The 27,601-nt window shown below is 39.8% G+C and overlaps 1 protein-coding gene and 1 long non-coding RNA gene across 2 annotated transcripts in view; one reads left to right on the top strand and one right to left on the bottom strand.

Moving 5' to 3' along the window:
* LOC311289582 overlaps positions 1-18,982 on the top strand; it is a 38,738-nt gene extending 19,756 nt beyond the window's left edge. Inside the window, exons 2-3 of the long non-coding RNA XR_014627159.1 lie at positions 17,461-17,996; positions 18,631-18,982. This is a non-coding gene — a long non-coding RNA (uncharacterized lncRNA). The remainder of the gene's footprint in view (positions 1-17,460; positions 17,997-18,630) is intronic.
* LOC311289557 (E3 ubiquitin/ISG15 ligase TRIM25-like) lies at positions 237-27,601 on the bottom strand. Its single transcript, XM_084407661.1, has 6 exons — positions 26,709-27,601; positions 19,427-19,522; positions 19,106-19,339; positions 14,610-14,769; positions 14,412-14,459; positions 237-889 (listed from the first exon to the last, which is right to left on the bottom strand). The coding sequence occupies exons 1-6, from the start codon at positions 27,279-27,281 to the stop codon at positions 336-338; spliced, it is 1,665 nt and encodes a 554-aa protein (XP_084263787.1). The 5' UTR covers positions 27,282-27,601; the 3' UTR covers positions 237-335.

Below are 27,601 nucleotides of genomic sequence, written 5' to 3'. Positions count from 1 at the left end.
TTGTGCCTGGTTTTCAGTTCCTGTGGTTTAGGTCCTGGTTCCTGTGTTTCCATTTCCATAGCAACCCTTGTTTGTAACTATGACAACTTCTCACCATCACCTGTCCTTAATTTAGTCCCTTGTTATTTTGTGTATTTAAACACTCAGTCATTATATGTTAATTGTCTTGTTTTAACGTTTCCTGCTGGGGTTTATCCCTGATGTTTATTATATATAAGTGTTCATCATCTTTCTGCATCAAGCCTCTTATCTTGGATTATCTAGTCAAGCCAGCGTGTGACAGTCACTGATTTATCATGAAGCTCAAATTATTATGTGTAGAATCTCTCTAAAGTCTATTCTGATTCATCAACAAGTTTCACTGATGATCTAGAATAAACCATAAACCCAGGATAGAGTGTGTGTGTGAATGTGGTCTGGACTGTGTGTATGAGGCTCAGTGTGTTTCTGTCAGAGACGCTGTAGAAGGACAGAGTTCCTGCACTGTGATCCACATACACTCCTACTCTAAACACTCCTGTTCTCCTGCTGATGGACTCTACGGGGAGTTTAGTCTCTATGTTATTGTGTTTGAATGAGTATCTGGAGTAAGAGCAGATCAAACTCCAGGACTGATCATTAGATCCAAACCGACACTCTTTACCCCGTCCCTTCCTGCTGATGCTCTTATATGACACTGATATACACACATAATCACCACTCCACTCAATCTCCCAGTAACAGCGTCCCCACACACTCTCTCTACACAACACCTGACGACACACATCAAATCTGTCTGGATGATCAGGATACGGCTGCTCTGTGTTAATGTTAGTAATCACTCTGTTCTCCTCAGACAGATGAAGGTGATTTTGTGCTGTGTTCAGATCCAGATTGAGCTGATGAGAATCTGATGGAGATAAAAACATATCAGGAATTATGAATCTGATCTTTTAATGTACATCGGAAAATTATTTTTGGTGCTTGTTAAACAATTACAAAGAGTTAAAACCACACAATTACTGAACATTTTGTTTTTACCTAATTTTGTTGTGTAAAATCCACTTGAATATGTAAAACTGAAGTTTACTTGATCCATATGAACTTTCTGAATAACACGTGTTGAATTAACTTAAACTGGACAGTGGATTTTTAGTTCCCAGCATGCTTTGCATGGGTCTTGATCAGGAGAGTAAATGTTGATATTAAGTGCTATTTTATGTGTTTTGAAGGAAATGCCTGTTAGTGTTTAATGTTCAGTTATGTTTGACATGTAAAAGAGTTTCAGTTAGGTCAGTGTTTGTGTTCAGGCTGTGGGAGGTCGACATCACAAACATCGCGTGTGTCGCTTCACTCAATGAGCAAAAACTGCACTCATGCCAGCACTGAGACGAGTCTCTTCTTACTTCCTCATCCCGTATGTTACACACAATTACAATAAACAATAAGTGTATTTAGCATTTGCTAGTTATTATCTAGATCAGGAACTTAAATCTATTTGGTTGGTTCAATAAAACATTATTTGTTTAAATGAACTTGTTTTAGTATTGTTGTACAGACCTTAACTAATTGTGTGGAAAAGTTGTTCTTAATTTAATTAAGTTCATTGAACAAACAATTTTTGAGTGTACAGAATAATTTCAAATGATGACATCTCAAAAATATTTTGTCTGTTCAATCTTTAATAATACCAGCTGATAGGCCTCTCTGTATGTTTACAGCATTATGTGAGATGTATTTTTTCTTCAGAAAAATTAACATGTAGGCTTATCTACTGTAGCCTACCTAATATTTATCCAAATGAGTCAATATTGAATCAACATTGAAATCAAATCCCAAGAATTGAATTAAAATCGTGAAAATTGTGTTAAGCAATAATACAAACAGTAGCCTACCAGTCATTGTACCATGTAAACATTGTAACATGTTGTCACTAAACTTAATACAATTATGTTAAGTTACCAAATGTTTTGACAATCACAATTACACCTATTGTGATGCAAGTTGGGTTTTTTACATCCTCCCCAATCCAAGTTTTATGGATGTCCTGTCTCTTAGGCCATGTCCACACGAAGCCGGTGCGTTCCCTATCCGATCATTTTTTTTCCTCGTTCTAAAAAAAAATTCCGTAAACACGGCGTCGTCTCAAGAAATATCTGCGTACACACGAAAACACTGAAACGGACTTAAACCGGTGTAATATATATGCCAGACCAGTATGGGGCGCTGTAATTCTGCCACAGATATACACTATACACGGAGAAGAAGACTTTGAGCATGCGCATAACCAGAGCCCGTCTACGGAGAGCCTGTCCACTCCCTATTAAGCCCTATTGTACCGAATTTTGGTTGTAGTACCACCAGAGTTCCACTGGGGGCGATCGCCATGAGTGCAAAATGAATGGGAGTCAATGGGGCTAGACGGCTAAATTTGTCTCTTTCACCCGATTGCCGTTGAGAAATCTCAGATGTGATTGTAGATTTTGCAAGTTCAACATGGGTTTTAGGTCGAAAGTTGAATGAACGAGTACTTATGTCGTTTTGATTTCTTACAGGTTGAGTTGTTGTTGCCCATAACACGCTAGCATTCTGCTAATGACGTCAGCATTCTGACGTCATTGACATTTTGAAAGACTTTTTTAAAGCAAATAAGTGACTCTAAAAAATCTAACACCCAGCAATGTGTAATTTCTTTGCATCTCCTTTCGAATACAACATTCAAATTACTAGACAAAAAATTATATCCTGAGAAAAGTGGATTTTGAGGGGTATACCGCCATTGACCTCCATTCATTCTGCACTCGTCCTGTGAGCGCCCTCATATGGAATCAGAGTGGAACTGCAACCAGTTCAGAAGCCGGAAGTGTAGTGAGAGTGAAACTTCTCGCCATATTAGACATTCTCTGGCATAACCTTGCGCGCTGTAAACGAACCAAGAAGAAGAAGTAGCTTAGTAGCAGACATTCTCTGTTAGTAGCTTAGTAGCTTCTGCAGTACGAACACAATCATGTAGTCCGCCATTATTGTTGTTGCTGTTACGTGTGACGCAGCCGACACGTGATGTGATGACATCATCGTTTCACAAAATATACGGATTGGCTGTACACACGAAAACGCAAGGGTGTCGTTTTCAGATTAATCCACTTTAGGACCCGGTTTAAAAAAATAGCGGTTTCAGTCTCCCAAAACGCCGGATCCGTGTGGACGAAACGCCAATACGATAAAAAATGTATACGTATACAGCGAAACGCGTCTCCGTGTGGACGGGGCCTTAGACTGTAAAACAAGTTTACCTACGGGTACCAATAAAGTAACCTAACCTAACCTAACCTAACCTAACCTATCCATTTCTCTTGTGCAATTAAAATATTGTGATAATACCGTATACCGTGATAAAAGCTCAATCAATTAATCGCAGAATGAAAATTTTATACCGGCACATGCCTATTAATCTGTGCAAATAAATACCCAGATTTTTTTTTTTTTTTTGGTAATTGAGAGATGGAGGGCAGGTGAGCTAAAGAAAAACCCCGTCATATTTAAAATTTTCTGTTTCACTTGGAATTACGTCAAAAAAATTAAGTAAAGTTGGTTGCAACTTCCGGCTCACAGGGACTTTAAAAGTTTAATCTCAAATCAATATCTCTCTAATCAATATATCATGTCTAATTATTAACTTATGTGTCAAGAAACCGTGTAATTAGCGGAATAATGTACATCCAGCAGGTTGTTATCCCAGAATAAACCCCTTCAGGCTAATGCAAGAACCCTCCGCTTCATGTCCTGATCAGCCTGTCGGAGTTTATTCTGCTATAACAACTGGCTGGATGTATTTCATCCCTTACATAATTGGTTAATGTTCCTCTTTGTATAGTTGATAAAAGAAATTCTACAGACAAGACCAGGTGGAGCAAATGTGCTGAAGGAGTATGAAGATACAGGGACAATTAGCGATGACATGAGAAAACTGATGTTGAACATCTTGGTTGCACACATGATTGGGACAGAAGGGTAATTATCAAAATGTAATAGTCTTGGGTTATTTAATTTGTTAGTGATTATTATAGTATATAAATTGTGAACTATATTAGTTGGGTGCTACAAAATGTATTAAGTAATAAGCTGTTGATTGTTCTGAAAATAAGAGTAGTTTAATTATATATTTTTAAACAATTCTCATCAATGTAAAGTAACATTGAGTGTTTCCATTTTTCAGGAGAGTCCCACATCGACTTACCAAACAGAAGTATGGTTTGGGAATTATCACCTTGTTTCCCTCACTCAGAGATCCCCAAGGGAGGACTGGATATGTAAGTCATTATGTGAGATCAGAACATTCAGTATTTTTGTGATCATTTAGAAATGTCTTTCTAAGTAGTTGTCATTTTCGATGGATGGTTACAATTTTGAGTTTTCATTGAGTGTCATTTCATCAGGAACATTTTTATGATGGCCAAAAAAACACTGGGTTCTTGTCATGGCGCCTCAAAACAGTACAACGGGGGACAAAACCTTCTGCAAATAAGGATGATCCAAAAACAGAGGAAAAGGGAGGCCCTTTGCTTGACAGACAGCTGTGTCACCGTGAAGATCAGCTAGACAATCACCAAAGTTTAGAGGCTATCTCCTTGATGAATCATACAAATGACCGTGAGGTCATCATGCAGAAGATGAGGGCCACGTTTGAATACAGACAGCACCTTATCCATGATCCAGAGAGATCCACCACCATTCTCTCAGTTTTTCCTCGATTCCTGGATACTAAAGGATTGGTATGGATTTTGTTTCCTTTTTTTGACCAAATTGAAATGCTAGTGTAACCGGAATGAGTATGTTGCGCCTTTAAGTGGGCAGATGACGTAATGGGCAGGCTGTGTTTAAAGTCTCGCAGGCGTTAAGGAAACCGCGTTTGCTCTCGTTCTACGCTCGATGTGCGAGTTTGTGTTTCTTCCTCTGCTGGCGTGTTGAAAGAACCGTTTGACCCACTGTGCCCGACAATTTAGAATGAGTAAACAACTTTTAATAGTAGTCGATTTTAAAGGAGATATACCGGTATGTTAGTAAAAGTTGCATTCACTATAGTAAATGTGTTCTTGGATTTCTCCTGCACCAATGACTGATGTGAGAACATAGTGCGCGTGCCATTTTGCGCTTGGCTTCAGCCACCTGACGTGAGTGAACGATCAAGCTTGTTTGTTTTATTTAAAATTGTTAAAATATTAAAATGTGTATTTTTAGGAGCATTATTAGTTGGCCGAGTTACGACTGCGTTGCAACACTTCTGCCTTTCATTGAGACTTACAGTATGCATCTTAATCATCCATTAAGTGAGCCTTAGCGTATCCGCAACGTGAGCATTTTTATGTTTGTTTGTAAATGTAGAATGTTGTATGTGTAAAAACCTTTCTTGGCAAGTGGCCATCGTTTTTTTCCCCACCGAACTTTGGGATTTGGTTGCTTTATTTTTTATTCTTATTTAGTGGTATATCACTGTATGGGAGGTCTTGTTGGGTTGTGTGTTTTACATATTATGGTTTGATTGGTTTTGATTTTTTTGGGGTTTGATTTGTTCCTCCCGTGTGGTGTATTTCCCATTTTATGATTTCAGGTTGATTTGTGTTATTTTGAGTGTCATTCTTATCATTGTCTTTTCTTTATCTTTGATCCAAATTATGAAGTGTCTGTTTAATTAATCTGAATTTTAGATTAATGATTTTAGATACTCATATTTGGAGATGTAGTCCCAGAGGGGGATAAGCACTGGCATTTGATGTTGCTCCTCTTAGATATTGTTAACATTATATTTTCTCCTTGCATCTCTGAAGGAATGACAATATTTTTGAAGCATCTGATAGTGGAGCATCATCGATTGTTCAAGGAGTTGTACCCTTCTAGGAATCTGATTCCAAAGCACCACCTTATGATTCACTATGGTCCAATAATTCATGTATGGACTATGAGGTATGAAGCAAAACACAGGTTTTTTAAGAAAAATCTAAAAAAATGTCAAAAACCTGACCAAATCACTTGCCAAAAGACACCAGCTAGCCATTGCCTATCACTGGGAGCATTGTACTATCAAAGGTATTGAGTCTGGCCCTGTTTCAAAAGAATTGTTGTCCGACCTTGAAAACGGTGATTTTATTTCTGAGCAGCTCCATATTGATCTCTCAAGTGAATTAACAGTCACACCGTGGGTTAAGTGTCATGGTACGGAGTATCATAGTGGTCTTGTTGTGTGCTTAGACTTGGTTGATGATGCACCTGTCTTTGGAAAAATTGTTAAAATTTTTATTATGGATGGAATTTTTTTTTTGCCGTCATGTATGGAATCGGAGAAGGTTGAACATCTTCATGCTTTCAGTGTTCTTGCTCAAGAGAACAGTCTTGTACTCAAAAAACCTGACGAATTGTTTTACCACAAGCCGTTTGATTTACAAATGTCCTATGGAAATGACAGTCTATTTTACATTGTTTTGGACTATTATTTGTAAAAAAAAAAAAAAAAAAAAAAAATGTATTCATGTCATTTAAAGCACTGGCTAGATGGATTGGTGCTCTGTGCTAGAATAAAGTTTTGAAAGAGTAATACAGAGTGATGTGTTTATTTCAACACAAGTAGGCTACCTTATACGCTGTTTCGGTTCATTTATGAGACAAGCTCCAGTTCATGCGCCAGCGGCCTCCGTGTCCTGATTATCTATTGTCTGCTATATTTACTTCTTATTTATTTAATCCAGGCAATTGGTTGATGAAACACTGATTAAAATTAAGATACAATTAATACAAAACGAATTCACTTTAAAGTCTTTGTGCTTTCTGTTTGAGGTCTCTATGAAAGCCAGGGCCGGCCCGCGGCATAGGCGGAATAGGCAAATGCTAGGGGCGCCACTCATCCATAGGGGCGCCAAAGAGTGAACGAGTGAATTTTTTTTATTATAATTTTTTTTTTTATAATACTATTTTAAAACCATTAATTCAAAATACTATCAAATTAAAGCAAAAAAAAAAAAACCTCCACAAAAACTTAACCGAGTCCGGTCAGGCACATCAATCTTCCCCCGCCCAGCAAGTGCTTGAAGTGCGTCAGAAACAGAGCGCGCGCGATCAGTTGTTGTTAATTTGTTGTGTTGTGTCGCCTCTCGCCGCATCCAATGTAGACAGCATTGCTTTTGTTTGAGGCCGCTTAACACACTCATGCTCCCCTGTAGAAACGGGCCTGGCAGCTTGCGCCAGGTCTAGACACGGTGAAAGTTTCCTGATTGTGACGGGTGGCCGAGTTTAGCCCTAGGACAAGCGAGCAACAAGAGGCTCGACTGAAACGCGCAACTGTGTGTTTTCTGGAATACTCTGCTCTCTTGTTATTGTCAGCGTTGCTTTGTAGTCAAGGTAAGCCCATCTTCGATTCTCAGCTTCCCTTATATTTTTAACTTCACATAATTGTGTATTTTAGTTGGACGCGTTGCCACATTAAACAAACAGCCGCGAGTGAAAATTATTATTGTTAAAGTCTAATTTGCACTTTAAGCCTCTGCTCCTAGCACTTTCAAAGCGAAAGTTGGCCCATTATCGCGTTATCCACTTAATTGCAAGACCGAACCAGCTGTACTCACTCAAGCGGTGAAAGTATTTTTCTGTATATATATGTGTATTTTGCGCGCTGTCGCGGAAGCGTCAGCGGAAGCGTTCAGCTCTCGTGTTCAGCCTCCTCGTGTGAAGACCGACTCGGGTAAAGACCATCGACTCTACCTGCGCGACTCCACCGAGCAGGGACACCAGAAAGGCACTTAACATTCGCCTTTTCCCTTTCCACTTCTTATCTTATCTTTCTCCCGAATCAGCATGTGTTTTCAACACATTCCTGTTATCGTTCGACAACGCCCTTTCATCACGCGCACAAGGCAGCGCGATACTGCTAATCTGCGTCCCATTCTCTCATCCTCACACACTCCTCTCTCTCTTTCCGTGGGTCTATGGAATTGTCAGTCAGCAGTCAACAAAGCTGACTTCATTCCAGCCTTTGCATCTCATTCTACTCTCAGTATCCTGGGCTTGACTGAGACCTGGATTCGTCCTGAAGACTCAGCAACCCCCGCTGCTCTCTCTAGCAATTTCTCCTTTTCTCACTCCCCTCGCCAGTCTGGGAGGGGTGGCGGGACAGGGCTTCTCGTTTCCAACAATTGGAAATACTCAGCGCTCTCTTCTCTATGCAACAACAATTCATTTGAATATCATGCTATCACACTTACAACTCCCAGTAAGATCCATATTGTAGTAATTTATCGCCCCCCAGGTCAGCTGGGTAACTTCGTAGAGGAGCTGGATGTGCTGCTGTCCTCTTTCCCTGAGGACGGCACCCCACTTCTAGTCTTCGGTGACTTCAACATTCATCTCGAAAAACCACATGCAACAGACTTCACCTCTCTACTAGCCTCCTTCGATCTCAAACGACACATCACCACAGGTACTCACAAATCAGGCAACCAACTGGACCTGGTTTACACACGCAACTGCATCACAGACAACATTTTGGTGAGGCCTCTCCATGTTTCAGATCATTTCCTCATCACCTTCAGTCTACAACTCGCTACCCCTGCGCCACCAACCCCACCACCAGTCACCCTCAGGCGAAACCTACGCTCACTTTCCCCCTCCCATCTCTCCTCTGCCGTGTCTTCTTCTCTTCCCCCACCCTCACAATTCTCATCTCTGGATGTGAATACTGCAACGGATACCCTATGCTCCACACTAACCTCTACTCTAGACAAAATCTGCCCTCTCTCCTCCAGGCCAGCACGCGCTACTCCTTCTAACCCCTGGCTATCTGAGGTTCTTCGTGAACACCGGACCGAACTCAGGGCAGCGGAGAGGAAATGGCGCAAATCAAAAGACTCATCTGACCTGAGTATGTATAAATCTCTCCTCTCGTCCTTTTCTGCTGATGTTCATGCTGCAAAATCTTCTTATTTCCACAACAAGATCAACAGCTCCTCCAACGCACGACGACTCTTCAAGACATTCAACTCACTCCTCTGTCCACCTCCACCACCACCCTCCTCCTCCTTAACTGCCGATGATTTTGCAAACTTCTTCACCAACAAAACAACAACTATCAGCAGTCAATTCTCAGCTCCACACACACAAGAACCCAGACCGACCCCTTCCACAGCCAATACCCCTCTGTCCTCCTTTTCGTCGCTAACAGAGGAAGAAGTATCTACACTTCTCCTCTCCAGTCACCCTACCACCTGCCCTCTAGACCCCATCCCCTCACACCTTCTACAAGCCATCTCTCCCACACTTCTACCAGCACTCACACACATCATCAACTCATCCCTCCATACTGGCACCTTCCCTACAGCATTCAAGCAGGCTCGGGTCACTCCACTGCTTAAAAAACCAACGCTAAACACATCTTTTGTAGAGAATTACAGACCCATCTCTCTCCTACCATTCATTGCAAAAACACTTGAAAGAGCTGTTTTCAACCAAGTAACATCCTTCTTGTCTCTAAACAACCAGCTGGATGTCAACCAATCTGGCTTCAAGAAAGGGCATTCAACTGAGACTGCATTACTGTCGGTCACAGAAGCCCTACGGATTGCAAAAGCTGCTTCCAAATCTTCACTCCTCATTCTCCTTGATCTGTCTGCTGCCTTCGACACCGTGAACCATCAGATCCTTATGTCCAGCCTCTCATCACTGGGCATCACAGGAACTTCACTCGACTGGTTTGAATCCTATCTCACAGGTAGGTCCTTCAAAGTCGCATGGAGAGGCGAGGTATCCAGAGCACATCAACTGACCACAGGGGTTCCCCAGGGTTCAGTTCTTGGTCCCCTCCTCTTCTCCATCTACACTACATCACTGGGACACATCATACAGGCACACGGCTTCTCCTACCACTGCTATGCTGATGACACACAACTCTTCCTCTCATTTCGACCAGATGATCCCACAGTAGCTGCACGGGTCTCGAGCTGTCTGGCAGACATCTCCACATGGATGAAGGAACATCACCTGCAGCTCAACCTGGCAAAGACTGAGCTGCTCGTCCTCCCTGCCAATCCGTCTCTACAGCACGACTTCACCATCCAGCTTGATTCATCATCAATCACCCCATCAAGGTCGGTCAGAAATCTGGGAGTAACGTTTGATGACCAGCTGACCTTCACAGATCACATTTCAAAGACAGCTCGATCATGCAGGTTTGCATTGCACAACATCAGGAAGATCTTTCCTAACTGAGCACGCAACACAACTCCTCGTCCAGGCCCTGGTCATTTCTAGGCTTGACTACTGCAATGCTCTTCTGGCCGGACTTCCAGCATGTGCTACCAAACCTCTTCAGATGATCCAGAATGCTGCAGCTCGTCTTGTCTTCAACGAGCCCAAGAGGGCCCACGTCACCCCTCTGTTAATCTCTCTGCACTGGCTACCTCTCGCTGCTCGCATCAAGTTCAAGGCATTGACGCTTGCTTACAGATCTATCACAGGCTCAGCTCCCTCCTACCTTCACTCACTCCTACGAGCCTACATCCCCACCAGACGCCTACGATCAATCAACAAGCGACGTCTCGTGGTTCCATCACAGAAAGCCACAAAATCACTTTCCAGATCATTCTCATTCACAGTTCCATGCTGGTGGAACACTCTCCCCACCCTTATCCGGAATGCTGAATCCCTGACAACATTCAAAAAACAGCTGAAAACCCATCTCTTCCATGAGCACCTAAACTCATAAAAAACAAAACAAAAAAAACAAACAAAAAAAAACCTTTCCCTTAAAATCCCACCTATCATGCTTATGCTACTCTGAATAATGCCTGAACTTCGTATTCTGAACACTTCTTGCGTTGTTGTTGTCTTTTGCCTCTTCATGATGACTCGCTTAATTTAGTCCTGATTTGTAAGTCGCTTTGGATAAAAGCGTCTGCTAAATGACTAAATGTAAATGTAAATGTAAATGTTTACATGACACATTGTAAATTAGTATTATAGTGTGAGATAGATACAGTGCCAAAAATTTTAATCATTTTTTTATTATTAATGTTTTACTCTACAGTTGTGCAGTTTTGGGGGGGATATATGGCATTTTTAAAAATAATTTGCCAAAATTAGTAATGATATTTATATACAGGTTTATTAAAAATAGCAAAGTTTTATGTAAAATTCACATTAAATCTATATTGTAAAAAGCTCTATAAAGATAATGGGTACTTGACTTGAATGCTAAATGTAATGCTCTTGCTATTTGTGTTTAGGCTGTAATGTGTGTGTGTATGTGTATATATATATATATATATATATATATATATATATATATATATATATATATATATATATATATATAAAACTATATATATATATAAAACTATATAACTGTGATGCATGGGGCACCAGGTAAAATCTTGTCTAGGGCAGCAAATTGGTCAGGGCCGGACCTGATGAAAGCAGTCTTTTAGTGCCGCTTTCAGAGCGCTCACGTCCGTAACGGAGAACTGTCACGTCCGTAACATTGTTTTTTCCTCATAAATGCGAACACGAAAAATGTAATAAAATGAATATTTTATGTTCTGTGGAGAGCCAACCCTTCTTCGTCCGGTGGGTAGTATTACTTTTGGTTTGCGCAGTATAATTCACAGAATTACTAAAAAATATTTTGCCACCTAAAAGTTAGATTTTTTTGTGTCATGCATGCATGCATGTCTATTTCCCTCATATTAAATATAAAACGCATGTGTAGACTGATATTTTTCTGGACTCCTTTATTAAGGGAGTAGCCTATGGATATATAAACAGACATTTCAATATATTGGTTATTAAATGCATTTTCTGAGAATTTAAATTTCAAGTTGTTACTGCAAATGTCACGTCCATAACGCTGGAATTGCCCAATTTTTAAAGAATTTATCCTCAACTAGTTTTGTGGTGTAGGTCTACGTATTTTATAATGTTAACTTCAAATAATACTACTAGTAATTTAAAGATGTGGTAGCATTGGATCTGGACGGGAAGGATAACTCTGGGAGTTGGAAGGTGTGAGTCGCGATTCTGCCTTCTCACACCGCGACACAGGTTTGTGGATCTGAGTGTCGCGATTTCGGTTTCAAATCGCATATCGTTACATCCCTAGTCATTTTAGAATGTTAAGTTCTACTTCTGTAGTCATTTTGGTGAAAGTAACTCAAAAGTAATACAGGAGTAATGTAACGCATTAAAATTCTCAGACAGTAATATTGTAAGGTAAAGAATTACTTTTAAATAACAGTAACAAGTAATCTATAATGTATTACAGTAACAATGTATTGGAAGTAACTTGCACAACACTGGCTACGACTGTAACCCTTGTTCCCTGAGAATAGGGAACGAGACACTGCATCTCGTTGCCATGCCTCCGGACTGCCTGCACAGTCCCCTCAAACGAAAAGTGGATGACGTTCTCTAGGCGCCCCTTATATTTTTCCTGGTTGCACTAGTATGATGTCATAGGCTTTCGCTGGCTAATATGATTGCTGTGATTTGACAGTTGCTTCAGATACCAGTCACGATGAGGTGTTCCCTATAAGCGTCTTAGGTCGCAGGTACAGTCGTAACCTAAGACTATTATTGCAACTACATTTAATCTCTCTCTCATCAAACATCCACACTAATAAATGGCTCACCACAAACCGTACCGGGGCAGATCCTAGACAGAGCTTTCTTCTGTGTACACATACATTTGCGTGACGTGAAATACTCATTTATCGTTTTAAATATTAATTTACGTGACATCTGCTCTCACAACTAATTTTACATATTTGGCAAACTTATTAGCCTACTTATTTAGCTGACCAACTCTCAAAATCTGTGTGCCAAAGCTGCGCGACACAGTGGACAGTGTGGAGATAATGCACAAGCTACATTGTAGTGAAGCGCAGAGCAGAATCGATTCAAGGGTAGACTATGAAATAACACTTCTTTTATTTATTTTTTATATTTATTGTCATCTATTACTGTCTGAAATTAAGCCTAGATACCTCAATTTTTTTCTAATCTTATTAAATATATAGGCCCATGACATCTTTAAATTTAAACTCTTAAATGTATTCAATAAAATGAGTTTGACACTATATAGGCTGTTTCAACCAAAGGCATCTTGTGCTGCAGAGGTGGCATAAAAGCAGCGTCTGAAGTTGCTTTTAGATGTATGTACACAATTTAATACTGCTCAGAGTTACACAGCAACTGCAAAAGCATAATACAATGAGATTTTTTTTTTTATGTTTTAAACAACGTTTTGAATACAGAGCTATTACATAAATTACAAGATGAAACAATTATGAAATATCGCCAGTAGGTGGCAGCAAGTGACTGTGTTAATGAATGAGTCATTTTATTTAATCGATTCGCTCGAAATGCTGATTCATTCAGTAATAAAAGGCTGTATGGCTGGTGAATCACTCACTCAACAGATTTGTTCGAAGACACACAGATTTCAAGAGTTGGTTTCAGGTGGTGTGCCAAATATGTAGGCTAGGGGTAGTTATGAGAGCAGATGCAACGTCAATTAATATTTAATACGATAAACTAATTTCACGGCACGCAAATGTGTGTGTACAGAAGGAAACATGTCGAGCCATTTATTAGTGTGGCTGTTTGATGCGAAAGACATTAAATGTAGTTGCAATAAACTCTGTAACACAACTGTATCAGATGAGTATTATTCTTTTGCATGAAGCTGAATAAGAGCTGATGACGGCACAGCTTTATCTTGGGTTGACAAATCAGTGGAAAGGGGCAATTTATTCTCGCCTATGTTGAGATTAAATATTCAAGCTGTTTATCCATTTTGGTTTTATTGTGTTTCCATTTGGAAGATTAGAACAAAGTGTGATGAAAACAAAAATACAAATATAAAAAATGAAGCTAGATTTGTTTATGTGTGTTCATGAGAAGGGTTGAATATGTGATAAATGAACGATTTCTTCATTTTTCCATTTCCATTTAGAAGAAATTCAAATTCATTTCTGCTTATTTATCCTTCAAATGTTTGATAAGTTATAATTAATGCTAATGTGCCCTTAATATATGTTCAGTTCATTATTAATTGCTGGTTTGTTAAAGCTTAACTACCGCATAAATAATGGAAAATATGCCTTTAATTTATGTAAAGTTAACCATTAACTATGTGTGCGTTAATGCTTAACTACCGCATAATTATGGACCCTTAAAATAAAGTGTTACTCGGTGTTATTATTTTTTTCAGTGTAGCTGAACTCTTCATGTTCAATATATCAGCAGTGTCTCAGTACAGTATACCAGATATCCTGTGCAAATCATCATTTACATGATCAACTCTAAAACTTTTCTGTCATGTTTTCTTTCACCTTCTACAGGAAGAACACGAACACACTCAGTGAGTTTTTCTGCTTGTTTTCTTAGTGACTTACATTGTAGGAAGTCGTTCCTGGTCTTGGGAACAATGTTGGTGGAAGTGACTGTGGAAATCAACAGACATAAAGAGTGTGAATGTCATGTCAAGAGAAAAATATCTCTACATCTGTTCCTAAGACATTTCTAATATGATCTTCTACAGGATATGAGATGATGGAGGATCATTTCTGAGAGCAGAATCTCCTGGACTTTACCTCTGTTAGAGATCTTCTTCAGCTCCTCTTTGCAGAAATCCTCCAGTTTGTCTTTCAGCTGACGGACAGATTCTCTCATGCCATCAAAAGAGGAGAGAGAACTGAAGAGATTGTCATTTACGTCTGTAGATTCAGGAGGAGCTGAGAGAGACTGGAAACTCTAGAGAAAACAGAAATCAAAGCTCATCACCTCCACACTTCATCAATAACCTGCACTACTGTCAGATTTGTGCGGTTCTTGTTAATCTTTAGTAACTCTCCTCAATCCAGCCCTTCTCATATTCATTGTATGACATTAGAGCTACAGATTCTGGCGTTTGCCATTTACACTATATGTGAACTTTCTAGGAAATCATTTGGATGATAAAGCATCTACCAATAACATAAATGTAACAGATCAAGTGCATCAGTGATGTCACATTGAGGGCTGTTTCTAGACACTGGTGAAATAGTTAACACGGTAACATAATGACACTGCATTTTAGCAGAAAATCTACATGTGCTAAGAACATTTAAGCATAAGACACAAATTAACATAATAAAGATATCATTTTAAAACGTTATTAGAAAGACTGCGATCATGATTCCAAATGTTTAGTGTATATTTAAATAATATATTTAAAAAATGAATGACAGCATCAGCAAAATAATATGTTGGGTTGGTTATAACCACATAAAAAAAAAAAAAAAAAAAAAAAAAAAAAATTGTCCAGAAACCAATTAAAGTGATCCATTCACATGTGGAAATAAAATCTAAATGTCAGTAATACACCAAACTATACATCTGTCTTATATGAAATATTTTAAATAATCATAACCTTATCTGCTAACACTTTACAATCATGTTCAGTTGTAAGTTTTTAGTTATTGAGGAACTAATCATTTACAAAACATGACTATACATTCTTAAATTATTAATAAGTGGTATGCTAATGATTTACAAATGTGATGTAAATTATCTTTAAAAAATTGTAAATCATGAAATAATCTCCTGACTGTAAGTCATTCATAAATGTTTATTCACTTGAAATCAAATAAATTGTGCTTCTTAAAAATAGTGCTTCAGCAGAATGCATGTTTGTCTTACAATTTCATGATACATCAATAAATTATAAACTACGGGGACCAGGAGGGGACATGTTTGGTTCACTTAGTTTTGTCGAGTTATTAATTTGTGGGAAAGTGGTAATAAGTCATGGCAACGGCATCCTTATATGTGGGGGGTGAAAACTTTTGAACAGGATGAAAATGTCAATTTTCCTATTTTGTTTAAATATCAATTTTTTTCATTTAGTACTGCCCTTTAGAAGCAACAAAAGATACTTGGCGCAGCCAGAGGTCCGGAAGTCAGTGGTGAATCCTGGAAAATGGAAGCTGGATGAAGCCAGCAGAAAGGGAGGAGCCGAGGAGTTGGACAAAACTTGCAAGGACGACAGGACTTTTGATGACTTCCATGGTTGGAACGCAGGAGCTTGGAGGCCAGATGGGACCAGCGGACACAAAGGAGCCAGGAGGCTGAGTGGGACCAGCAGAGGAAGGAATTATTCATAACCAGAAAGTCCATTAGGTCTGGTGGGACCGGTGGAGAAGAAGAGACCTAAAGGTTGGGAGCATGGGTAGGAGTCCATTCCAGAATATGTAGGTCAATGAGTGCTAGCACCGGGACCACCGTATTAGGGATCCTCCTCCTCTTCACCCACTGTGAAGGGGGAACCACAGCTGGAGAGAACCAACTCCACACAAGGCACACAGGGAGTCATCTGGGTAGTGTACCATGCGATCTAGATGGAGATTCTCATGGGTGTGATCCTCAAGGGAACGGTCAAACAATTATGAAACTGTATATCCATCAGATTTGAAGATCACCTGAAGCAACTTTGGTGAACATTACTCAAAATTGGTACCATCAATTTTACCATGATGTAAGAAATCAGAAGGGAAAATTTGGTTTAAAAAAGTTGGTTCCTCTTTATTTCGATAGTCCACTTCAGACACTTCGGACTGCAGATGTAAATTAGCCTGTGGCTAACTCTGGTACAATGCATCAAATGGTAACATTTATGTTGGAAATTGTACATGGTCCTTAATAAAGAGAAAAAAGAAAAAAAGACACTCTACTAACTATAAGTAACTTTGTCAACTATGTCGATCTGTTTAGGGAGGAGCCACCCAAATATTTGCAGCAGTGGCCCCTCGGCCCCACCAAATTCGCTCAAATTTTTGCTAGCAGTTCATATATTTCAAAAATACTAATTTATCAAAAAATAAAAATAAAATTGGCCCCAAACGAGCCAACTGAACAGCAGTTCTTCAAAGTGTTTGTGTGTGTCTGTGTGTTTGTGTGAGTGTACACATTTAGCTTATGAATGGTGTTTTGTGTTATAAGTGTTTGTTGCACATTTTGATGCCTTGATGACAGGGGTAGGGGGCTCACACTTAAAGCACTGTGGCTCAAGGCCAGACATTTTCGCAGTCATGATGGATGATAGCGTTCCATCCAGAGCCAATCTGTTACTAGTTTTGGTTTTGTTTAAACCCACCATGGAAAAAGTATAAAAAAGAGCTCAAAAACAGCTCTGTTCACAGCGACCCGTTTCGACCATGTCTCTTTAAATGATAATGAGCAACTGCCATGGGGCGTGTCAACACAAGACACGTAAAGTGCTGCCTTGGCAACCTGCCTTGATGGACAAAATAGACCATATGTAGCCCCGCCCCTTTTCAGCGTTGTATTTTCACAGCGATCTTGTGTATTTATGAATGAACGGCTCATTTTAAAATCTTCCCAGTCTACTGACATTTGTTAAGACACAACTGACACAATTTGACACTTGTTTCTCTGGCGCATAAGGTCCAAAAATAATTTAGCACGAATTTGGCTACAGTCCTCAACATCAGCTCTCACTGTCTTTGATCACAGGCAAAATATTTCATCCAGGAATTGTAAAATCAAAATGCAAATAAAAAAATTAAGGGGTTAATGTTACCTACCTCAAACCACATTCATCAGATCTTGCTCTTCCAACTTCCACTCCATGTGTGTGCGGGTGTTGCCTAGTAACGAACGTGCTTTCAGCGGGAACACGTAATTTACCCACACAACAAATTCAAATTTCTGATTGGCTGGTAGGTGGCATATAACTCTGTATAACTCGAGACAGCAGCTATGAACTCGGCAGAGAACTTCCCTCTGTTTGCCTGCGCCTCATCCATTAATTGTATAGCGGGACAAGTTATCCCTTACTTCTCAGCGTGAGAAATACAAGGTGTGGCGTGTGAGCGTGTGAACTGGTTGAAATGCGTGTGTCTCATGCGTGAGATTTGAGAGCCCTGAGAGTATTAGTAGACAGTAGTAGACTGTCAGTAGACTCGGGTTAGTAGATTAAGGCCACGTCCACACGAAGCCGGTGCGTTCCCGATCCGATTTTTTTTTTTCCTCGTTCTAAAAAAAAATTCCGTAAACACGGCGTCGTCTCAAGAAATATCTGCGTACACACGAAACCACTGAAACCGACTGAAAACGGTGTAGTATATATGCCAGACCAGTATGGGGCGCTGTAATTCTGCCACAGAGATACACTATACACGGAGAAGAAGACTTTGAGCATGCGCATAACCTTGCGCGCTGTATACGAACCAAGAAGAAGAAGACAAAGATTATCGCTTTTTGCTCACCACAGTTGCAGAGAAGCAATAGATTTTGCTGTAATAAAGCTAGTAGGCTTAGCAGCTTCTGCAGCACGAATACGATCATATAAGTCCGCCTTTATTGTTGTTGCTGTTACTCGTGACACAGACGACACGTGATGTGATGACATCATCGTTTCACAAAATATACGGATTGGCTGTACACACGAAACCGCAAGGGTGTCGTTTTCAGATTTATCCACTTTGGGACCCGGTTTAAAAAAATAGCGGTTTCAGTCTCCCAAAACGCCGGATCCGTGTGGACGAAACGCCAATACGATAAAAAATGTATACGTATACAGCGAAACGCGTCTCCGTGTGGACGGGTTCTAAGATGACATGTAGTTGCCAAGTTACTTATAGTCAGTAGAATATCTGTTGGGGGACCATCACAATAAAGTGTTAGCAGATATTAAGCATTCAGTCTACTAATACTCTAATGACTGTTAGTTTATATGTAGTTGCAAAGTTACTTATAGTTAGTAGAATGTCTAAAGTGGACTATCAAAATAAAGTGTTACCAAAAAGTTTATATGTTCTGGAAGTTTTGAACTGTTGTTTGCACTAGTGGAGTTTGGCAGCTAAATATATCTCCCAGAAGAAAGAGCTCAGAACATGTTTCCTAAGAGATTTCCAGAGCTGAAATGCATTCATAAGCATCGTCTATTTTGAAGCAAGATAATCAGATGGGAATCTACCTTAAGATTATATAACACAACACAACAAGCTCATTCTGCTCTCATGAAATGTTTCTCTGTGAGTCTCTTGCTCAAGTCCACTATGATCTTGTTCTTCTAGATCTCTGTTACCTGCAGGAAATGGATGTGATCCTGTGTGTGTGAAAGCTGCTCCAGCTCAGCGTCTCTCCTCCTCAGATCATTGATCTCCTGCTCCAGTCGCTCCAGTCGTTCTTCAGCTCGACTCACTGCAGTCCTTTCCTGATCTCTGATCTGCTGTGTCGCCTCAGAGCGGCTTCTCTCAATGGAGCGGATGAGCTCAGTGAAGATCCTCTCACTGTCCTCCACTGCTGTCTGTGCAGAGCGCTGTTAGGGCACACATCACAATCACACAGTGAGCTTCAGTGAGTCCTGACTGAGACTTCTCAAACTTCTCTTCTTCTCCAGACTCACCTTATGAGACTCCACAGCCTCTCTCAGCTGCTGAAGATCTTTCTCTCTCTGCTGGATCCTCTGCTGGAACGACCTCTGCGTCTCCTTCAGCTGCTTCTGCACCACAAATCAATAACAGAGATGTCAGTTTATACTGCTGTCACTATATCTGTCAGGGTTCTGTCACTTTGGTCTAGTTAGGGGCCAAGCACAGAATGTGCGTAGGCACCTATTGTATATCAAGCATCGCGTTAGTTCAGGCAGGCCACGTCAGCCAAGCCCGCATCAGCTGTTAGCCAGCTGTTCATGACGTGGTCCAATCCGGTGTCGACATCTATCTCAGCGGCACACTTAAATCTCACACTCCTTCAGCATTTCCCTCATAGCTTGCTGCTCGCATCTTAACTCCCTCCTCCAACCCCAACTCCTCCTAACAAACCTTCATCTTTCTGATCACTTGTTTTCTTTACAGTGTAATCTTGGCAAATTTTTATTTTATATTGTATTTCACATGTAATTGCTCATTTCAACTCATGTAATTGAGAATTGTAATCATGCATATACTGGTTCTGTTCTGTACCCCATGGGGGGTTTGCCTTGCTGCTCTCCCGTTCTGTCCAGGCATAGCTGCATGGACAGGCGTGGGAGTTTTGGCCAGAACAGATCCATACCGCCAACACTAACTGTATGCTATATTATCGCAATAAATCTATTTATCCATACTTGGCGAAGTGGTCCTGACTGAACTGTTGGCGTACCAAAAATCATTCTTCTTTTTCTTCCGACTGGGCGTCTATGACAGCCCATAGAACCGCTTGTGGGAAAGTTGTGCAATTCGGCACACTGATAGAGGACAGTCTGAACAGTCATCATAGCAAATTTGGAGTCTCCAAACCCATTCCTCTAGCGCCACCAACTGTCCAAAGTTGCACACATGTTTATGCTAATAACTTTTGAACCACAAGGGCTAGAAACAAAATTCCCATTTCCTTTGATTCCCTAGCTCAAGCTGATTCGATTGCAAAATTTTCCGCCATTTAGAATTTTCCGAAAAACCTACTTTTTCAAACTCCTCCTAGGCCGATGCTCCGATTTTCACCAAAATTGAACCAGATCATCTCCAGACCATGCCGACAAAAAGTTATGGAATTCAAGTTGATTCGCTTAACCGTTTTCGAAAAACCCACAGAGAAATTTTACGAAGCGCTTGCGAAAACAGACGTAAGGCTGTATCACCGCAACGCTTGATCAGATTCAGACCAAACATGGTCCATGTCATGACAAGCATGAGCTGAGGCTACATGCTGCATTTCGGCGCAGCGCCACCTACTGGTCCAGAGATATGAAAAATGGCTCTTTTTGCTTATAACTTCTGAATGGTTTGTCCAAAAATCATAAAAGTGGTCTCGTTAGATTCAGGGCGTCATGCTGAGTCGACTGATATCCGATTTTAGTATTAGTAGACAGTAGTTAGACTGTCAGTAGACTCGGGTTAGTAGAAAAATATGACATGTAGTTGCCAAGTTACTTATAGTCCGTAGAATATCTGTTGGGGGACCTAGCAGATATTAAGCATTCAGTCTACTAATACTCTAATGACTGTTAGTTTACATGTAGTTGCAAAGTTACTTATAGTTAGTAGAATGTCTAAAGTGGACTATCAAAATAAAGTGTTACCAAAAAGTTTATATGTTCTGGAAGTTTTGAACTGTTCTTTGCACTAGTGGAGTTTGGCAGTTAAATATATCTCCCAGAAGAAAGAGCTCAGAACATGTTTCCTAAGAGATTTCCAGAGCTGGATGCACGCATTCATAAGTATCGTCTATTTTAAAGCAAGATAATCAGATGGGAATCTACCTTAAGATTATATAACACAACACTTCAGTCAACAGCTCATTCTGCTCTCATGAAATGTTTCTCTGTGAGTCTCTTGCTCAAGTCCACTATGATCTTGTTCTTCTAGATCTCTGTTACCTGCAGGAAATGAATGTGATCCTGTGTGTGTGAAAGCTGCTCCAGCTCAGCGTCTCTCCTCCTCAGATCATTGATCTCCTTGATTTTCCCAGATCAGCCATTTTGGCTGTCGGCCATTTTGAATTATGTGCTAAAATGCTCTACTTTATGAACGCGTGAACGTATCGTTACGTAACTCGGTATGGGTCATCAGCACAATGTCCTGAAGGAGCGTGAGAAGTTTCAAAACAGCGCCACCTAGTGGTGATTTTGTTTTTCAAATGCTTATAACTTTGGGTGTGGTCGACTTATTTTCACGAGACTAATCTCATTAGACTCCTGAATCCTTGCCGAGTCCTACGATACCAAACATGCTAGGTTTCATCTTACGGTTTGTGTAGCGTTGTGATTTAGTGCTTAAAAAACATTTGGCTATATCTTCGAAACCGCTAGTCCGATCGAGACGAAACCACCGTCAGAAGTTTGGAAACATAGGTCGATAGCTATACGCCAATGCCTATATGCCTATATAATTTTTTACGTGTTTTTTCATATAAATGTCTATAACTCTGAAGCGAATAGAGATATTTTCACCAAAATTGACACACATATGTATGGGCTCACTCCGAGGACACATAAAAAAAATGGTGGGACTGAGCCTCTTGGTGGCGCTATAATAGAACAAAACATGAAATTCCCATTGACTACAATGCAGTTTTGTGAAATAAAATGCTATACTAAACAAATGCTTCGGTGTAATATTACGAAACTCAGAATGTGCCATCAGCACCATCCCCTTTGATTCCCAAAATATTTCGAGACAGCGCCACCTAGTGGTTAAAAGTTAATAACTTTTAATAAATAAACTTTTAAGCTAATAACTTTTGAATAAATCTGGCTATTGAAATGCCACTGGTCTTAATAGATTCCCTGGGTCAAGCCGAGAACATAGATACCAAGTTTTCCTTATTTGGCCAAACTTCCTGTCCGCCATATTGATTTTCATTCAAAACCTACTTTTTCGAACTCCTCCTAGACCGTTTGTTCGATTTTCACCAAAATCGAATCGTATCATCTCCAGACTGTGGCGACTAAAAGTTATGGATTTCGTGTCGATAGACCAAACAGTTTTCGTATAGCGCAGCAGCAAATTTGAGGCATGATGCTAAAAGCACTATTCAGGCTTTATCTCTGCAATGCCTTGACATATTGACACCAGAGCATGTGAGCGGAGTGGAGCGGGAGCGAGCGGGGAGCGTGAGCGGGCGGATCTTGGACAGAGCGCAGAGCGGCAATTTCAAAAGGACGGAGCGTCGCATTTCCCGCTCCAATTTCGCTCCGCTCCGCTCACACCACGAGTCTGAAGCATGCTCAGTCAAGCCTGACCCTGAATCCATTTGTCTTGCACAGTCATCAACAGTAGACTATTTTCAGGCAAAACTCGGCTCAATAATGGAGTTCAAAAAGTAAAATGAGAATTCAGACAGGTGTAGCCTATCAATATAAGTCGCTCCGGAGTAGCCTATAAGGCGCATCAGTCAAAAAATGCGCCATGAAGAAGAAAAAACATAGGCCTAGCCTCGCACTGGACTATAAGTCACATTTATTTAGAAATTTATTAAAAAAAAAAATAAAAAAAAAAATGTTATGGACGGGACAGTTCTCCGTTACGGACGTGAGCGCTCTGAAAGCGGCACTAAGACTGCTTTAAAACTTTCACTCAGACCTCAAACAGAAAGCACAAAGCCTGTCTTTAAATTTAATTTCGTTTTGTATTAATTGTATCTTAATTTTAATCAAGGTTTCATCAACCAATTGTCTGGATTTAATAAGAAGTAAATATATTAGAAAATAGATAACCTTGATACGAAGGCGCCGGCGTGAACCTGGAGTTTGTCTCATGAATGAACCGAAACTCAGCGTATAGCCTACTTGCCTCACACACCTGAGACATATATATAAAGCTTGAAATGTCTACTTTTAAACAGAACAATTCAAAACGAAAGAAAACAGACTGCTCTCCCGTATGAAATGTGCATTTCTCTCAGGCGCGTTCACTACTGCGAAGATCACGAGTCAGCATCTTTCCAGCCGACAGACATAAAAAAAAAATTAAAATGTCTTCTGCTATATTTTACATATTCATAATAATTTTGCCGGTTCGTTGTGACAGCTTTTAGGTGCCCTTACATGTTACGTGAACGCATCAGCACTGAAAACATAGAGATTTTTTTCTTTTGGGCGCATTTTGTTTGTTTTCAGACTTTCTCATTTGCCTGCGCGATGTTAGAGGACGCTGTTAATAAAGTTGCGAGTAGGCCTACACATTGGATTCACGTTTATTATTATAGGCTATTTAAAAAAATACCCCAGTTTTTATGCCAGTCATATCATTTTAATCATTTTTGTTGTATTTATCCGCCACACACCTTGAAGGCCGGTCCGTGTCTGATATTGTCTGATTTTAAACCGGTCCGTGGCGCAAAAAAGGTTGGGGACCGCTACAAGTGATATACATGTAGATTTTTTTCCTTTTTTGGAGCGAGCGGGGGGTGATTTGAGTGGAGCGCGAAGCAAACTGCGTTGAGCGCTGAGCGAAAATGAGCGGAGCGCCCTGATGTAGCTTTGAGCGGGGGAGCGGAGGGGTGAACAGTTCAGTGAGCGATGAGCGGAGATTCTCACCGCTCCACTCCGCTCACATGCTCTGATTGACACCAAACTTTGTCATTGTCACTTCACTCTGACCACATCACATCAGTTTTGTAACTGTGCCACCTATTGGTCGAAAGTGATAATCCATTAAATCATATTTTTATTTACTGTATCTCTGATTTTTCAGGCATTTTGCCTATAATCCTTTTTAAATGTCTTTAATTGCTCATTGTTGCAGTTGGTCTGACACTTTCAGACATGTTGGCATGTCTTGTTCTGCTTGGCCCCGATAATTGCTGCATGCAGCTATATTTTATCCTTGGTTTTGTGCCAGAGTCCAGACACTCCTGTATTGTCTTGTCTTTATGTGAGCGTACGGTCTCTTGTCTGTGTAATGTTCTAATCATGATGGTTGGATTCCAGCACTCATGTCTAGTTTGGTTTCAGTTGTGCCGTGATTCAGACATTCATGCTCTTGTATTCTGTTGTGAGTTCACAGGATGAGCATTTGCTCGTTCTCATGCGCTCTGTCTTGTTGTGTGAGCATGTGGTTTCGAGTTTCCTCTGGCCGTACGCTTTTCTGTCTGCGTGTGGTGTTGTGTTCTGTGTAGCACGCGATTCGTGTTTCCAACGGCAGCGAGCTTTCATGTTATATTTTGTCTTGTGCTGAACAGCATGTGGATAGTGTTTTTCCTGCCCATTTTATTAACCCTTACGAAAAAGAAGTATACTTCAAGGTCATTTTATGAAGTATACTTAAGTAATGTTCAAGTACATTTTTAAGTATACATTATGAAGTAAGTATACTAATGTCAATATGTACTTGTAGTAAACTTGTAAGTGTACTATTTTAATACCGCTTGGGACTAAATTGGCCCACTTTTAGTATATAAAAGTATATGTTTAAGTGCACTATAAGTGTAACAGTAGTAAACTAAGTGCACAACTAGTTTATAATTACGTTTCTCATTTGTACTGCAAGTGAACTTATGAGTATACTAGTAGTTTACTATATATATATAATTTTTGCACTTGCAGTAGGCCTGTACTACTATGTTCAAATGTTATTTTTTATACTTGAAAAATACCTTTAACTGTACTTTAATTTTAAAAATATTTTATTAGCTTCATGCATCCTTTTTTATCAACACTTGAATGTTGGTAAGTTTCATAAAGAAAGGCAACATTTTAAACGAAAAAGATGAGAAAATCTCATTTTTGTCAAAGACTACGCCTTGATCAGATCCAGAAACGTGATCAAAACACAGATCGAGTAGATCAAGTCCAACGCCCCCAAAGCTTCATAGTCGTTTTCTCTTCATGGGTTACGCTGGAAAATTCAGTCAATGGTGGGAAAAAGTAGAATTAGAGTAAATTCCTATGTACACTACCAGTGGACTAGCCTACACAAAAATTCAGATTCGCAGTTAGAAACATATCTGTTTTATATCAATATTTTCAAACAATGTAAGTTTCATAAGACTGTGTATGAAAAACTATGTAAAAAAGTATATTTAATAGGCTACTCGATCAAAACAGTTAACACAACTACAAGCCAAGTATACTTTGAATATTTAATTAGACTTTCAAGTATATCTCGATCAAAAGATTGAGTACAAGTACAGGCCAAATATTCTTGGACTTTTATCTCAGAATAAGTCAAGTACACTTAAGTGTAATTAAGTATATTTCTGAGAAGTACATAAATTATATTTTTGAGAAGTATATAAAATGTAGACTGAAAGTATGCTTTCTTCTTTTTAGTTGAAAAGAAGTATACTCATAGAACACTTGAATAAACTTATTTTTCGTAAGGGAATTACAAGATCAGGTTCAGTTCCATGCTTATTTTATTTATCTCTTTAAGCTATTCCACCAGAAAGCTTGTTACTATATAAACTTGAACATGTTAGTTTATAAGACAGTGTGTAATATTATGTTTTAAAAAAAGTATTTAATAAGCTACTCAATCAAAATAGTAAACACAAGTACAAGCCAAGAATACCTAGAATACTTAATTATACTTTTAAGCATATCTCGATCAACAAGTACAGGCCAAATATACTTACACTTTTCAAGTCAAGTATACTTAAGTGGAATTTGAAGTATATTTCTGAGAAGTACATAAAAAGTAGACTGAAATATACTTTCTTATTTTTTAGTTTAAAAGAAGTATACTAATAGCACACTTGAATAAACTTATTTTTCGTAAGGGAACTGATCATTGGTTCATTTGCCCCACCTGTTTTCCCTAATCACCTGCCTTGTTTGCTTCCTATTTATTCTCCTTGTGTTTGCAGTCCTGTGCCAGATCGTCGTCAAATGTTCCCCTTGTGTCCTGCCCTGACAGATCCTATTTTCCTAGCCAAGTCATGCCTTGTCCAGTCATGCCTAGTTTTTGTCTGTCGCTGCATTTAACTTTTGTTATTCTTGACAGAGATCTATTTTGTCAAACAATCTGTGAATATTTCTATTATTTTATGTTGCTTCATCAAATAAATATGTTTACGGTGCATTTTCACCATATTTTCTGTTAAGTTCAGTGTGGAGCACAAATACACTCAGCAGTGAAAGTCCACTTGCAGCTTCTGTTCACTTCTGCTGACGTCTGCAGTGTGAATGATGTTACCTGATCATATGGGTGCCAATATAAATAGAGTCAACATTATTTCATCAGTGTCTACTTTATAGTTCATACCTGTTTCTCTGTCCTCTGTGCTGCAGCTGATACAGTGTCGTGGTTTTTATGTTCATCCATCGTACACAGCAGACATAGAAACTTCTGATCAGTGCGGCAGAAAACCTCAAGGAGTTTATCATGTGTTTGGCAGATCATCTCCTGCAGTCGTCCAGTGGCATCAGTCAGATTGTGTCTCTTTCTTTTAACAAAACTCTCATGTTGTTCAAGGTGACTCTGACAGTAAGACTCCAGACACCCCAGACAGGACTTGACGGCTTTGCGTTTTCTTCCAGTACAGACGTCACACTGCACATCTCCAGCTCCAGCGTAACAGTCAGCAGGAGGTTTAGTCTTCTTCAGTTTCTCCACCACTTCAGCCAGCATGGTGTTTTTAGCTAAAGCAGGTCTTGGACTGAAGGTCTGTTTGCACTGAGGGCAGCTGTAGACTCTCATCTGATCCTCCTGATCCCAGCAGACTGTAATACAGCTCTCACAGAAACTGTGTCCACAGGGAATGGTCACTGGATCCTTCAGGTGATCCAGACACACTGAACACTGGAACTCATCCTGAGAAATTCTGGCTTCTGCCATTTTACTGCTTGAATACAGAGACACAAACACACACCAGCTCAACTTCACTTCAGTTTCAGTTTCCCTGAACAGAAGAGTTTCCTGTTTCCTGGTTCTGTGTTTGAGTGATGTGTGAAAAACACGTGTCTTCAAATCTGTAAAGCAGGTTCTTCACTCTGCGGTTTCTGTCTGCGTTGTGTTTTATTCTTAATAAAAGAGATCCCACACGATGATGCAGTTGTGATGTGATTTACTCTCGGCTTCTTTCAGTTTCTGTATCAAAATATAACAGACTCCATATGTCACTTCTAACAAGGAGAAACTCTGGTACATGCCTCTCA

The sequence above is a fragment of the Rutilus rutilus genome (assembly GCF_951802725.1).
Source record: "Rutilus rutilus genome assembly, chromosome: 4".
NCBI classification, from domain to species: domain Eukaryota; kingdom Metazoa; phylum Chordata; class Actinopteri; order Cypriniformes; family Leuciscidae; genus Rutilus; species Rutilus rutilus.
This window is presented reverse-complemented; position numbering and strand designations above follow the sequence as displayed.

Coding starts and splice junctions, on each gene's coding strand:
- LOC311289557 (XM_084407661.1), bottom strand. CDS start 27,281: ATGGCAGAAGCCAGAATTTCTCAGGATGAGTTCCAGTGTTCAGTGTGT. Junction 14,460..14,609: donor GAAGAAGATCTCTAACAGAG/GTAAAGTCCAGG, acceptor TGATTTCCACAG/TCACTTCCACCAACATTGTT. Junction 890..14,411: donor CAGGAACGACTTCCTACAAT/GTAAGTCACTAA, acceptor TATCTCCATCAG/ATTCTCATCAGCTCAATCTG.